The 15857-nt window shown below is 40.5% G+C and overlaps 1 protein-coding gene across 2 annotated transcripts in view; it reads left to right on the top strand.

The window, feature by feature from the left end:
• LOC131364202 (double C2-like domain-containing protein alpha) overlaps nt 1-11696 on the top strand; it is a 34733-nt gene extending 23037 nt beyond the window's left edge. For both annotated transcript variants that reach the window (XM_058407331.1, XM_058407330.1), the window contains exons 8-11: nt 4894-5102; nt 6004-6085; nt 8183-8279; nt 10246-11696. In XM_058407331.1, the coding sequence (XP_058263314.1) occupies nt 4894-5102; nt 6004-6085; nt 8183-8279; nt 10246-10376 (519 nt within the window). In that variant the 3' untranslated portion in view covers nt 10377-11696. The remainder of the gene's footprint in view (nt 1-4893; nt 5103-6003; nt 6086-8182; nt 8280-10245) is intronic.
• Nucleotides 11697-15857: the final 4161 nt, after the last annotated feature.

Below are 15857 nucleotides of genomic sequence, written 5' to 3'. Positions count from 1 at the left end.
CCACCAAACATTCACCATCAAACACCAACTTTCACCATCAAACACCAGCATTAGCCATCAAACACCAGCATTCACCATCAATACCAGAATTCACCATCAAACACCACCGTTCACCATCAAACACCAGCATTGACCATCAAATACAACCATTCACCATCAAACACCACCGTTCACCATCAAACACCAGCATTCTCCATCGAACACCACCATTCTCCATCGCACACCACCATTCTCCATCAAACACCACAATTCTCCATCAAACACCACAATTCTCCACCAAACACCACCATTCTCCATCGAACACCACAATTCTCCATCAGACACCACAATTCTCCATCAAACACCACCATTCTCCATCAAACACCACCGTTCACCATCAAACACCACCGTTCACCATCAAACACCACCATTCACCATCAAACACCAGCATTCTCCATCGAACACCACCATTCTCCATCAAACACCACCATTCTCCATCAAACACCACAATTCTCCATCAAACACCACAATTCTCCACCAAACACCACCATTCTCCATCAGACACCACAATTCTCCATCAAACACCACAATTCTCCATCAAACACCACACTTCTCCATCAAACACCACAATTCTCCATCAAACACCACCATTCTCAATCAAACACCACCATTCTCCATCAAACACCACCGTTCACCATCAAACACCGCCGTTCACCATCAAACACCACCATTCTCCATCAAACACCACAATTCTCCATCAAACACCACAATTCTCCATTAAACACCACAATTCTCCATCAAACACCACAATTCTCCACCAAACACCACCATTCTCCATCAAACACCACAATTCTCCATCAGACACCACAATTCTCCATCAAACACCACACTTCTCCATCAAACACCACCATTCTCCATCAAACACCACCATTCTCCATCAAACACCACCATTCTCCATCAAACACCACCGTTCACCATCAAACACCGCCGTTCACCATCAAACACCACCATTCTCCATCAAACACCACCGTTCACCATCAAACACCAGCATTCTCCATCAAACACCACAATTCTCCATCAAACACCACAATTCTCCACCAAACACCACCATTCTCCATCAAACACCACAATTCTCCATCAGACACCACAATTCTCCACCACACACCACCATTCTCCATCAAACACCACAATTCTCCATCAAACACCACAATTCTCCACCAAACACCACCATTCTCCATCAAACACCAGCATTCTCCATCAAACACCACAATTCTCCACCAAACACCACCGTTCTCCATCAAACACCACCGTTCACCATCAAACACCACCATTCTCCATCAAACACCACCATTCTCCATCAAACACCACCATTCTCCATCAAACACCACCATTCTCCATCAAACACCACTGTTCACCATCAAACACCACCGTTCACCATCAAACACCACAATTCTCCATCAAACACCACAATTCTCCACCAAACACCACCATTCTCCATCAAACACCACAATTCTCCATCAGACACCACAATTCTCCATCAAACACCACCATTCTCCATCAAACACCACCGTTCACCATCAAACACCACCATTCTCCATCGAACACCACCATTCACCATCAAACACCACCATTCTCCATCAAACACCACCATTCTCCATCGAACACCACCGTTCACCATCAAACACCACCATTCTCCATCAAACACCACAATTCTCCACCAAACACCACCATTCTCCATCAAACACCACCATTCTCCATCAAACACCACCGTTCACCATCAAACACCACCATTCTCCATCAAACACCACCATTCTCCATCAAACACCACCGTTCACCATCAAACACCACCATTCTCCATCGAACACCACCATTCACCATCAAACACCACCATTCTCCATCAAACACCACCATTCTCCATCGAACATCACTGTTCACCATCAAACACCAGCATTCTTCATCAAACACCAGTATTTTCCATCGAACACCACCATTCTCCATCAAACACCACCATTCACCATCAAACATCAACGTTCTCCCTCAAACACCAGCATTTCCCTTCAAGTATTCATACAATGATCACGTCTCTTTTTTCCTCTCAAATGGAACTTGTTATATTTGCTTCATGTGTACTTAGTGTCTTTTCTGTACACAGTCAATACTGAAACTGGAAATGGAATATGTGTGTGAAAAATGATTGCACACTATGTTGCACAACTATGTTGCATCAACGAGAATATGTTAAGGATTGTTGTGTGATTATAGGATTTTAGTATAAGAAATGAATTATTTTTTGTATTTATTCAGTTCCAGTGAGAAAAATCTGTAGAATGTATATATTCAAAACTAATACTTAGTTGAAGCATCAAGCATTGATTTTATCCCTTCTCAGGTCCCCCACATAGGATTGGCCCTGGATGAACCATTCTAAAACTTTTATCTTTTTTGCTGGTCATTCTTTTGTTGATTTGGATGTGTGGATCACTTTCTTGCTGAAATGTGAAGTCCTCTTCAAATGCCAGAAGGTTCTGTACCAAACTCGATCGGACCTTGGAGCAATTTATGATTCCCACCAATTCCAGCTAAAAGAAGCAGCCCTAATGCATTATCTTGCCACTACCATGCTTTACTTTAATGGTGGTGTTCTTTTGCTGGCATGCTGAGCATGTTTTTTACAATTTGCCCAAAAAGTTCAACCTTGGTCTTATCAGACCATACTATTTATTTTCACATGGGAGACTGGATATAATTTTTTTTTGCAAAGTTTAGCCAAGCATGGATGTCTGTTTTCATCAGAAAATGCTAACATCTTGCCTCTTTGTGGCCTGTAGCCCAGACAGATACACTGCAGTTGTCACATGTAGGGAGCAACCAGTACTTGGCAGAAATTGCTGCAATTCGTTTAATGTTGTTGTAGGCCTCTTGACAGCTTTCCTGACCAGTTTTCTCCTAGCCTTCTCATTCATTTTGGAGGGACCTCCTGTTCTGGGTAATGTCGCTGGTGTGCCATATTTTGTCCGCTTGCTGGTGATTGTCTACACACTGTTCCATGGTATACCTAATGCATTGGAAATAGTTTCGTGGCCCTTTTTGAGTGATAACTTTGAACAGTGAGATCCTGGTGATGCATTGTAAGCTCTTGCAGTAGGATGCAAACAAGAATATGTCAAAAGTTCTACAAGAACAGATGAGATTTATTTGGAGTTAATTAAAGTCACTTCAGCTGAAGACCATTGTGTACTCATTACTATTTCATGTAGGCTTGATGACTGGTTGATTTGGAACAGAGCCACATTCCTAATTATAAAAGGGTGTAAACACTTATGCAATTCGTTTATTATGCTTTTATTATCTTTTTTCTCTGAAATGTGTTACTTAGGTATTCTATAACATTGTACAAGTTGTAATTTTCACATTAAAGTTGTAAATGGTCTGCTTTAATTATCTTTGTTTCATTTTCATATCACAAAAACCTGCTGTTTTAACAAGGTTGTGTAGACTTTTTATATCCACTGTATTCCATTTTGCTCCATAGCATTTGCATTAGTTTACCCTTCTGCTACTTCATTCTGTTTGCCTCTTTTGTCTCTAGGGGTTTCGGTACTGAATATTACTGGTTCATAAGGTACCAAAAGGAGCCAAGGGAGATCATTTTGACATCACAGTGCCAGAGGCAAAGAGCTCAAGGCAAAATAAGCAAACATTTCTTGATCACTACTACGTCTGTGATTAAATGCACACAAAAAGTTAAAAGACTAAAAACCCTCAGGTGAATCTTGTGTTTGCCCTTGTTTCGTTAGTTTGTCCATCTTCTCCACAGAATAAAGATTCCAGCAAATAAACATCATGAAGTTTTTTCTTTTTCTTCCACTTTCAAACCTTCTCCTCGTTCGTTTTTCCAGTGCTGAACTGACTCACTCTAACAAGCCAAGTTTGCGAAGTTGAAATGATTCCTCTGGAGGTAGCAGGTGTTTACCGCTGAGCTCATTACTGAAGTCGTGACGTTTATTACATGAGATTTCAGTGTTCAAAGTTCATTAGTACCTTCACTGACTGCAAATATAGCTCATGCAACAAAGCCAAAGCTGTGACAGCGGTGACAAACTCTTTATGTACAGTCTAATATAATTAAATACAAGATGACATTCTGTAGCTACTCAAAAATGAAGTGCCACTAAAAAAAAGAGAAATAGATAAATAAATTATTAGCAACTAAAACATTATGAGCCACCTTTAATTATTGATGCCCCTATTTCAGTCCATTTAAATTGAACTATAGTGCATATTTAATTATTTAAGCATTTAATTAGATACTTAATTACTTAAAACCCTCTATAATACCACACCCCTTAAAATAAATCTAAAATAGTTCATTTTAACACAAGTCAGAAATTTATTATCCATCTCACAAGTAATTACCCCAGTGTACTTGCCCAGTCTGTTGTTGTTATTGTTGGGCAAAAATATAATTCCGTAAGCTAACGAATGGTAGCTCTGATGGTACTAACTTCGCCAAAATGCACAAAGTGCTAGTAAGTTTGTTAAATGCATTAATGCGGATTTAGTATGCATGAGACTGAAATTATTGGCCATAATTGTAAAAGTTGTTTGGCATAAAAAAACCAACACAATCACATCAGCAAAAGAGCAGCATCCCCATGGTGAAGCATGGTGGTGGCAGCATCATATGTTGCTTTGTAACGTAATTGGTTAGAAAATCTTCTCTTCACTAAATAAACGCATGATTTGTAATGAGCTTCATAAGCGGTTACTATAGAAACCATAACATTTTCTCTAGAAAATGAATCAACACCTTTTGACCAATCAGAATTCAGAATTCAGCAACAACTGAAAGTGGTTATATTAAGTGATAATATTTATCCTTCCAACAATGTGTGTGTGTGTGTGTGAGCGCAGTGGGAAAGTGAGCAGCAGCGCAGTTTGGAAGAGCGTGGCCGGTTGCTGTTGTGTTTACAGTTCCTGCCTCCAGCTAACACTCCTGATGGTGGCGACGTTCCTCCAGAAGCTAAAGAAAGAGCGAAGGGCGGTTTGTGTGTTGGAGTCAAACGTTGTGCTCACCTGGCAGCCATGGACGTCAACGGACTGTCCGACCCCTACGTCAAAACGTGAGACTGGCGTTCTTTTTTTTCCCCACATTTTAAAGTCTTCTTTTAGGCAACCAATCAAATCGATCGAGCGAGCAGATATTACTTAGTGTCAAGCTTCCAATGAGGTTCGTCAATATAGAAACAACTATCTGTGATGTAGCTATTGTAGCTATTTAGCACTAAAGCTATCCATGTGCATTAAAAGATGGCTCTACCTCAGTTAATATTTCACTATGCTGGAGTTGTTTGTTCGCTAATTTGATACTTTCCTAACATTAGATTAGACTAGCATCAGGTCCAGGAGCTAACATAACTGGCAAGGCAAATCCTACAATGTTGTTTTTCACCTTTATGTAGTCAGCACATACAGCGAATAGAGAGCTAGCTGTCATTCATTATACAGTAGACTCGATATGTATATGCCTTTAAATTCTATGTTTTTCACTTTTTTTGAATACAATATCATATTATCTTTTTATTAATGTATAACACCTTGGAAATGTGTGTGTCATGACATTGAGGTCCCACTTAGGTTGGCCATGTTCTCTCACTTTATCTTCATTCTGACAATTTTTTATTCACCCACCCACCCACTCACACACACACACACACTCACACACACACACTCACACACGCACAAAACCAGTTATTTCCCTTAGGCTAAATAATAAATATGGCATATGAGAAGATGAGTTCTCTCAGCTCTCACTCTGTATTTTTTACCTCCTACACACACACACACACACACACAGAAACACAGTGAATAATGCATAGACATGCTTGCTGTATTAAGAACATGGGAAGAACAGCGATGGGGGGTCATTTTGAATAAATGAGCTATTTACTCCTTCATTAATTAAAGATCTCTCTCTTTATCTTTGTCTCGTAACACACACACACACACACTGACCAATCACAGGTACCTCAAGCCAGATGTGAAGAAGAAATCGAAGCACAAGACAGCTGTGATTAAAAAAACACTGAACCCAGAGTTTAACGAGGTATAAATATGCGTGCGTGTGTGTGTGTGTGTACATGCATGCATGCTCGTGTTTGCTTAGTATTCAACATGTGCACAAGCACATGGTTTAAATGTCAAGTACCAGATAATGCAATTCAAGCAACAGAAGTGGAACAAAAACACAAATCGCTGCTTCTGCTCAAGAGACTTGCATGTAATGATGCATGCTGAGCTCCTCAATGTCATTCTAATGTCTCTAAAATTTTCTATGGTCAAGTCTATGCAGCGGCCAAGAAAGTCTGTTTTTTTGTGAATTACATTTGATAAAAGATTGCTAAACTATTAAAAAGATATTTTGCTACTCATTAGCATTAACACAGCTATATGCTAATGCTAGCTAACTAGTGATAAACAAAAACGCCATTTCATCTAGCTTGTCAGTCAGAATTTTCCAGACCTTTTGAATGCCCCCACAGGAACATAGCCATTCCCACACATTAGCACATTAGCATCAGCAACAATTTCTTTTCTACATAGCTTGTTCGCTAGCATGCTCAAAATCTAGCAATAATATGCTGTAATATATACAGAACAAATACCCATGCATGTATTTATAATTAATATACAGCCGTATAATTTATATATATACTATATTGCCAAAAGTATTCGCTCACCCATCCAAATAATCAGAATCAGGTGTTCCAATCACTTCCATGGCCACAGGTGTATAAAATCAAGCACCTAGGCATGCAGACTGTTTTTACAAACATTTGTGAAAGAATGGGTCGCTCTCAGGAGCGCAGTGAATTCCAGCGTGGAACTGTGATAGGATGCCACCTGTGCAACAAATCCAGTCGTGAAATCTCCTCGCTCCTAAATATTCCACAGTCAACTGTCAGCTGTATTATAAGAACGTGGAAGTGTTTGGGAACGACAGCAACTCAGCCACGAAGTGGTAGGCCACGTAAACTGACGGAGCGGGGTCAGCGGATGCTGAGGCGCATAGTGCGAAGAGGTCGCCAACTTTCTGCAGAGTCAATCGCTACAGACCTCCAAACTTCATGTGGCCTTCAGATTAGCTCAAGAACAGTGCGCAGAGAGCTTCATGGGATGGGTTTCCATGGCCGAGCAGCTGCATCCAAGCCATACATCACCAAGTGCAATGCAAAGCGTCGGATGCAGTGGTGTAAAGCACGCCGCCACTGGACTCTAGAGCAGTGGAGACGCGTTCTCTGGAGTGACGAATCACGCTTCTCCATCTGGCAATCTGATGGACGAGTCTGGGTTTGGCGGTTGCCAGGAGAACGGTACTTGTCTGACTGCATTGTGCCAAGTGTAAAGTTTGGTGGAGGGGGGATTATGGTGTGGGGTTGTTTTTCAGGAGCTGGGCTTGGCCCCTTAGTTCCAGTGAAAGGAACTCTGAATGCTTCAGCATACCAAGACATTTTGGACAATTCCATGCTCCCAACTTTGTGGGAACAGTTTGGAGCTGGCCCCTTCCTCTTCCAACATGACTGTGCACCAGTGCACAAAGCAAGGTCCATAAAGACATGATTGACAGAGTCTGGTGTGGATGAACTTGACTGGCCTGCACAGAGTCCTGACCTCAACCCGATAGAACACCTTTGGGATGAATTAGAGCGGAGACTGAGAGCCAGGCCTTCTCGTCCAACATCAGTGTGTGACCTCACAAATGCGCTTCTGGAAGAATGGTCAAAAATTCCCATAAACTCACTCCTAAACCTTGTGGACAGCCTTCCCAGAAGAGTTGAAGCTGTTATAGCTGCAAAGGGTGGACCAACGTCATATTGAACCCTATGGATTAGGAATGGGATGTCACTTAAGTTCATATGCGAGTCGAATACTTTTGGCAATATAGTGTATATTTTTGGTTAATCTACTGTATTTGTAACCAAACAATGTTTTTATTATTGATATAGTAAGGATTTTACATAATATGTTAGATAGCTAATGCTAAATACACACATATAAACTCTTAGACATGGATATCCAATTATCTCTTTGTATTACTATCAGAAGCCATGTTGGTGTTTTACAAATAAACTTTGTGTAGGATTTATGGAAATGTATAAACTCTAGGGTCCAGACATTTCAGCATTTATTTCATTTCCTGCAGGAGTTTTTCTACGAGATTACGTTTAACGAGTTGGCGACTAAAACATTGGAGGTGAGCGTGTGGGATTACGACCTGGGGAAGTCCAACGATTTCATCGGTGAGTGGAATTATCAGCAACTTTTTCTGAACTATACTGAAAAAAAGCATTTAAAAAAACATTAACACAATACATTTTCGTACATTATTTGAGTGTGCATTTTCAATAAATGCGAATAAAGCGAAACCGTGAGCTCCCGCCTAGCACCGATGACACTGGTGTTTTTGTAATAGACAGTTTACCACTGCGCTATTTTACGAACTAAACGTAAGCACAAAAATTTTATAATATTGTAATAAGTCCCAACAGAGCCAATGAAACCAAGGAAGAAAGTTGGTTAAATTAAGTTTACTATACGCAATATAATGTTTTTATGGTGAGATTCGTAAATATACTATTATTTTAAACATTTTATGCACATTATACATAATATTTTTCTTAAATCTGGCTGACTTTTTCCACCTTATTCATCTTTTCACACTATACACCGATCAGCCATAACATTATGACCACCTGCCTAATATTGTGTTGGTCCCCCTTTTGCTGCCAAAACAGCCCTGACCCATCGAGACATGCACTCCACTAGATCCCTGAATGTTAGCAGATCCCTTAAGTCCTCTAATTTGCGAGGTGGGGCCTCCATGGATCGGACTTGTTTGTCCAGCACACCCCACAGATGCTCAATTGGATTGAGATCTGGGGAATTTGGAGGCCATGTCAACACCTCAAACTCGTTGTTGTGCTCATCAAACCATTCCTGAACCATTTTTGCTTTCTGGCACGGTGCATTATCCTGCTGAAGGAGGCCACAGCCATCAGGGAATACCGTTTCCATGAAAGGGTGTACATGGTCTGCAACAGGTAGGTGGTATGTGTCAAAGTAACATCAACATGGATGGCAGGACCCAAGGTTTCCCAGCAGAACATTGCCCAAAGCCTGACACTGCCTCCACCTTCTTCCCATAGTGCATCCTTGTGCTATGAGTTCCCCAGGTAAGTGATGCACACGCACCCTGCCATCCACGTGATGTAAAAGAAAACGTGATTCTTCAGACCAGGCCACCTTCTTGTTCTCATGCTCACTTGCCCATTGTTGCCACAAATAAAGCATGGGCACCCTGACTGGTCTGTGGCTATGCAGCCCCATACGCAACAAACTGTGATGCACTGTGTATTCTGACCCCTTTCTATCAGAACCAGCATTAACTTCTTCAGCAGTTTGAGCAACAGTAGCTCATCTGTTGGATCGGATCACACAGGCCAGCCTTCACTCCCCACGTGCATCAATGAGCCTTGGCCGTTCATGACCCTGTCGCCGGTTTGATTGAAATTGAATTTTACTTCACCTTCTTTATGTAGGCAAATTGATTTACACAGCTATTCTTTAAATCTTCCTTTTTAAATCCTCACAACACTGTCGCTAAACTGCACGCTAAGCTGGTTTATCAGATTTTAAACCCAAATTAACATATGTTGTCTTTCTTAGGTTTGACTTAGCTTTTAAAAACCGGATTCTTCTAGGATGTATTGGATAATTAAGTGTTTGTGGTTTGCAAAAAAATGTGCTTTAAGGGTTCTTATCTGTTCATTGGATTAATTAAGGATTCTTGGCTGCCAAAAAACGTCCTTCGAGTAGAGAAACTCTGTAGGCTACTACATGCAGTAGAACCTTTACAGGTACCTTTGGGGCAGTGGTGGCTCAAGTGGTTTAGGCTCTGGGTTGTTGATCGGAGGATCAGGGTTCAAGCCCCAGCACCAGCAAGCTCCACTGTTGGGCAATTGAGCAAGGCCCTCTCTGCTATAGGGGTGCTGCATCATAGCTTGCCCTGCACTCTGACCCCAACTTCCTCAGCTGGGATATATGAAGAAGAGAATTCCACTGTGCTGTAATGTATGTGTGGCTATAATAAAGGCTTCATGCCCTCAGTTTCCCCTAGTCCCTCAGCCAAAGAGCCCTTAAAATACTTCACAGTGTTTATTTTGTAACTGATATGAATTCTTCCTGTTTTTGGCTTGTGTCATGCAGGGGGCGTGTCTCTGGGCTGTCAATCACAGGGTGATGCCCTGCAGCACTGGATCGACTGCTTGAAAAACAAAGGCCAGAAAGTCGAGCGCTGGCACACGCTGACCAATGAACTGCCGGGATCTACTTTCTAGAAGCAAAATGGCCACCGTTTGTCTCGTTTTGCCAATTTCAATCCATTTCTGATGGGATGCCCATTCCTGTCAGTTAATGACAGGGGATTATGGGTAACCAGCATGCGGTGATGCTGGAATGAGTTCAGACTGTCGGAGTAGAAGTTTAGTAAGTTGGAATTATTCCCATTGTAATGTGGAAGAACTTGATATGAGTCGAGGAGCAATTTTTAAAAAAATCATCTTGATTTTAATTCCACTGATCCCTGGGTTTGATTTGCAGCACTTTCCACTCTAACACCTTATTCTGATTTGCAAAGCAATGAACCAGAAGCTTATTATCAATATTTTGTTTTCAGTGCAATAATTTCTCTTGCAATAACACCCTGTTTGGTGATGCTTCCAGAAAATTCCTTCAGAAGTGGTCTTAAATGAAAGCACTGAGGTGGTCGTACTGTAGTTTGTCATTTCTTTTTTCACTGAGCTGCACGCTGCTGATTTATAACGACGATTAACAGAAATCCTCGCTAAATGTCTGTTTATGCGCATTGTTGTTGTTGTTGCTCGGTGTGTTCAGTATGGCTCCTTCTTTTCCCAATCTTCCTTATGGAATGCCACCGTGCCCGTAATTGCCCGTGTTTATGAGGATGTTCCTGGTATGCAGATGTTATTTATGTTTACTTTCCACACTTGGTACATTCAGAATTACTGCCTGCTTTCTCTGTCTGTGTTTATCAAAGGTGCGCTCTGTGATTTTAGGATCATTCTGTCAACCTTAACCACGGTGCGGGTGGACCTAATGAGTGGGTGGTAATTGGTGGAAATGACCAAATTGGGGAGAAAAGTGGGTGATAAAAATAATCTAAGCAGGTTTCCATGTCTGTGTGAGAGGGTAAATAAAATCATTAACATTTTCGATCCTACTCCTAAACTTTCAAGACTGGACAATGATGAATGCTGTTTTGAATGAAGTTTGATCTAGAGAATGTATGGCCTGTTCAGTTCATCATGAAATTCTGGTTACTGTTTCAACCAACTTGTTGTACTTTTTCACAGCGGTCAGACAAAATCACACAATCCATCTTTAAATCATTGAAACATGGTTTCACATTAATCATAGATTGACTTTGTCTTAAATAAGCTAGACAGTGTTGCAACAAGGGGCTCACATGGGTGGGTGCCAGTTAAACATAAATAGCTTGTTAACCTCTGAGCTCTGCAATGTCTAAACAACGTCCTCTAAATGTCTGGGCCTGTGAATCAAATCAAGTCAAGAAGTAGGGCCTCTGTTCAAGGTTCAAAATTAGTTTTTTATTAGCATTTATGGTTGTATTTACAGCACACACTAACTTCACTCAGATGTACCGAGTTAGCTTAAAGTGTAAAAAAGCCAGTTAAATATATAGTGTGTTGATCAATGAAGATCAACACACTATACTGAAGAGCAATGCAACATTCTGTGCAAAAATTTGCAAACAGGAGTATGACTAGCCAGCTATGGCAGTGATTTTTAACACAGAGCAAACCAAAAAACTTGAGGGTTATTTACTTCAGCTTGCATCTCAACTATTACCTTCTCACAGGAATGAAGAAGATACAGCAATACTTCAGAGATGTTATTTGTTTCCTCCAATCTTTTTGGTGGTTTCCTTTTAAGGCTAGCAAAGATTGACACAAATTAGCCTCGTAACCTGGACAGATATTCTAAAAGTTTAGGCTCTGTTATCTAGTATATTGTAACTACAGATCGGTCTCCACAGTCAGAGAGATGATTTGAGATCGCTCACGTTGCAAAGGATCCGAGTGTAAAGTCACAGAGCGCCTCTTCTCTTTCTTTAGTAGTGTTATAATAATACTGTAAAATATATACAATATTTAAACCTCTTTTTATTTTATGGATTGGTTGTACAGTTTTATTTTTATCTGCCTATTCATTTGCCTTTTATCTGAAAGGTTTACACTTCTGAATGGAGCATGCTAAATAATAAACTTAATGTGTCTGTTTCTATGTTGTTATGATCCTTATAAGGAAAAAAAATGGGAAAATGTGATGCATTTCTGTATACTGGTTGTTCATCGCTGTGTCTGGAATGATGCATGAATGATGCTCATTTTCTGATATGAACTTGTTCTTTGAATTTCAAAGACTTTTCTCAAATTAAATGGGTATTTGCTTCAGACAAGAGCAGTGTGCTTATTAATATAACCTCACTTACAAAGATCTCTAAAAGGTTTTCTGTACATTATCACTATTTTCAAAGAGGGTTAGAAGTAAGTTGTAATGTTGGGGTTATTTCTACATGCACAGACAATACAGTATTGTTGTTGATGTTATTAATCATCATCATCAGCATCATCAGCATCATCATATCAAGCTTCCCTATCATAAAATGAAAATATAAAAGCATTAATAGTAAATATATGTAAGTAAAATACACTTAATAAGGTTAATATTTAATAACATACTATTTTATATTATATTTTATATTGCATAGTATTCTAATATTGGTATATAATGTTAAAAGTAAAAATGACATAAAATACAATGCAAATGCATACAAATGCTTAATAATGTTCCTAAAATGTATGTAAACATAACCACTGCCTTTAGCAAAGTAACCTGGGTTAAATATGATGAAATGTTGAATTTTGGATTCAGAAAGGTGAATATTTATGGCAAAAGTCGTAAGTCATGACAGAAACTAACTAACTAGCTATCTAACAGAGCCATAACAATAGAGGTTAAGACACTGGTTAAGTGGTTAAGACAGTGGACTAAATTGGTTAGGTGAGGAAGGTTCAAATCCCAACACTGCCATGGCTGCCTCTGCCTAAGAAAGGACCTTAACCCAAACCTCAACTGACTAATGAGATAAATGTATGTAAAATGTTGTAAAATGTAAATACAATCCGGTCACAAAATGATTCCTTTCAGTGGAATAAACAAAGTATCTGACACAGGTGTCAATTATCACACATTACTGTTCCAGTTACCCCAGTTATCCTCCATTCCACACACAGCCAATGTTTGATCACATCCCTATTACCCAACTCAGGCCAGGGATACTGACTCCCCAAAGTTTGCTGTAGTCCTGCCCATCTCAAGGGTCTCAGGACAGCTCCCAGATAGTGTAAATGCTGCTGCCAGTCTTTACTCAAAATAAATATATTTTCTAAATAAGTAGTAGAGTATTCTGTCCATGATGAACAAGCCCAGAGCTGGGATATTGGGGTCAAGGAAATCACAATACCTCCTGAATCCAGTGTAGAAAAAAGTAAGCACATCAGTGCACAGAATTGGGAAATCCCGTCACACTTAGACACTGAAATGACAGGGCAGCTCCATTCAATGTGGGACTCAGTGCAACCATGCCAAGCATACCCTTAAGTTCATCCCAAACTATATTTTCCTTCTGTTTGGTTAAATGGGGACAGTAGCGTGTCCATGTTCTATGAGGTTTGTTCGACTGGGTAGAGGAAAAAACACATTCCCATCACACACCTGTGGTCACTAGGACAGCAGAAAAAGGTCTCAACAAGGGAACTCCACAAGTTTTTAAGGTCACCTCCAATCTCTATCTCCTCTCTCTCTGAAAACACCCCTCTCTGTGGTTTAAGGAGATCGACATGGTATATTTGCAGTGCATTTTAACTCTATCAGTTTGCCTGGGTACAGCTTGCAAATTACTACTTACAAGGTGCCAAGAATGCTGCATAAAATGAGTAGATTTTATTGTTTTTCTGGCCAGGCTAAATGGATGTTAAATGAACTGAGAGCTGTCTAGCTAGCTAAATAAGTATACAATATGTTGCTTTTATCAGCCCAACTCAAATAGCAACAAAACAGATTTTCTTCAAAAACAAAAAGATTTTATAGCATCAATATAAACTTACGTATATTCACACAGACTGAACTCACAACCATCTTTACTCTTTTTTCCTTCAGCACACAAGTCCTACCCAACAATAATAAGAATGTCCATCGGGCAATGGGCCAAGCAAGTGTGTGGCTGCCCTTCAGGCATCACTGTGGGGGACAGCAGGTCGAAAACATCCGGCTTCACAATCAGCTGACAGCCATATATGACCTTATAAACTCTCAGCTGCTCTGTCCATTCCTGGCCACCCAACCTTCCTTCTCAGGTGTTGTTTTGTTCCACAGCTCCCAAATAACCCTCATGAGCCAACTGTAGCACTCTGACAGTGCAGTGACTGAGGCACACCTATCCTTGTTCCTCTGAGTACTATTTGGTCGAGGACACACAGCTCCCAAGCAAAGGGTCTGTATACAGGGCAGTCATTGAAACTTTATCTGTTGCTTCTGTGAAGATTCTCAGCCATCCAGATGTGGTTATCTGGAAATTTAGTCATATCAACTGGACTTCTTTAGATCAAAGCGTTTCACTACTCATTTGAGCAGCTTCTTCAGTCTGAGAGAAGTTGGCAGGATTCCACAAATTTATGTCCTTCAGGGTCAAGGACACTCCCCTCCCTGGGTAGCCTATAGGAACTGCAGACAAAGTAGGAGAAGACATATACAGTAAAGCCACACACACACACACACAGTGCACAGTTGTATAAAATGAGAAAAAATGTAAGTTGTGCTGGATAATGCCAGACATGTAAATGTAGACCAGTACCTGCTGTTTGATTCCCACATCCACTGCAACACAAATTAGGAGTCTTCAGGACATTACACCACAGGGCAGAAAGTATCCCCACCTCTACAGAAGCCAAAGAGAAAAAAATTTTTGCCTCAAGCCATGTTGAAATCCTAAGTGGGCTTTCAACAAGGCAGCTTCTAGCAGAAAAACTTAAAAGACAGACAGAGAGTTATCCACCCCAAAGACAGACCACCAAAACACAAGAGGAGAAGTGTAATTCAAGTGGTAGTGAAGAATGTTCAGAGCTCTACATTTGAGATACTTAACAACAGCTACATAGGAGTTATCCACAACTTATACATGTTTCACATTGCTCACTCACTGAAGAAACTCTGAACATCAGGACTTTTGAACGTGTATATGCCATTATGAACTGTGTATGTTGTTATGTCTCTTGACTCTGGTGTCAATACCAGCTGGTGGTACCCCCTTATAGGCTCGCTTTAGGGTTGGCTATTTCTTTGGGAACAATAGCACCTGGATTTATCAGCGGGGTTGCTCCTTCAACTTTCTCAATAATGTCCATTTTTTCCCAACAGCCTCAATGTGGGACAGAATGCGCCAAATTTGCTGCACAACTGGCGCCACTGTCCTGCCTATATACAGGCTAAATAGTTTTGTGTTTAATTTGCACACAACCCAAAACAATCTGCGATATTGCTGTCGGTCTTGTCATTGATTTTCCATCACTCACCGCAGCAACATTAGCCCCAATTCTGAGCACACCTAATTTAATTGCTCTTTCTTTTCTGAGCAGTGGTTCACCATGCCCACAAATAACTGTAAACTTGTGTGTTGAATTTTCCCATTCGTACGTCACACCAGGAAATTCTGTTCA

The sequence above is a fragment of the Hemibagrus wyckioides genome, linkage group LG13, assembly GCF_019097595.1.
Source record: "Hemibagrus wyckioides isolate EC202008001 linkage group LG13, SWU_Hwy_1.0, whole genome shotgun sequence".
NCBI classification, from domain to species: domain Eukaryota; kingdom Metazoa; phylum Chordata; class Actinopteri; order Siluriformes; family Bagridae; genus Hemibagrus; species Hemibagrus wyckioides.
Note: the sequence above shows the minus strand (reverse complement) of the source record. Positions and strands in the feature narration are given on the sequence as shown.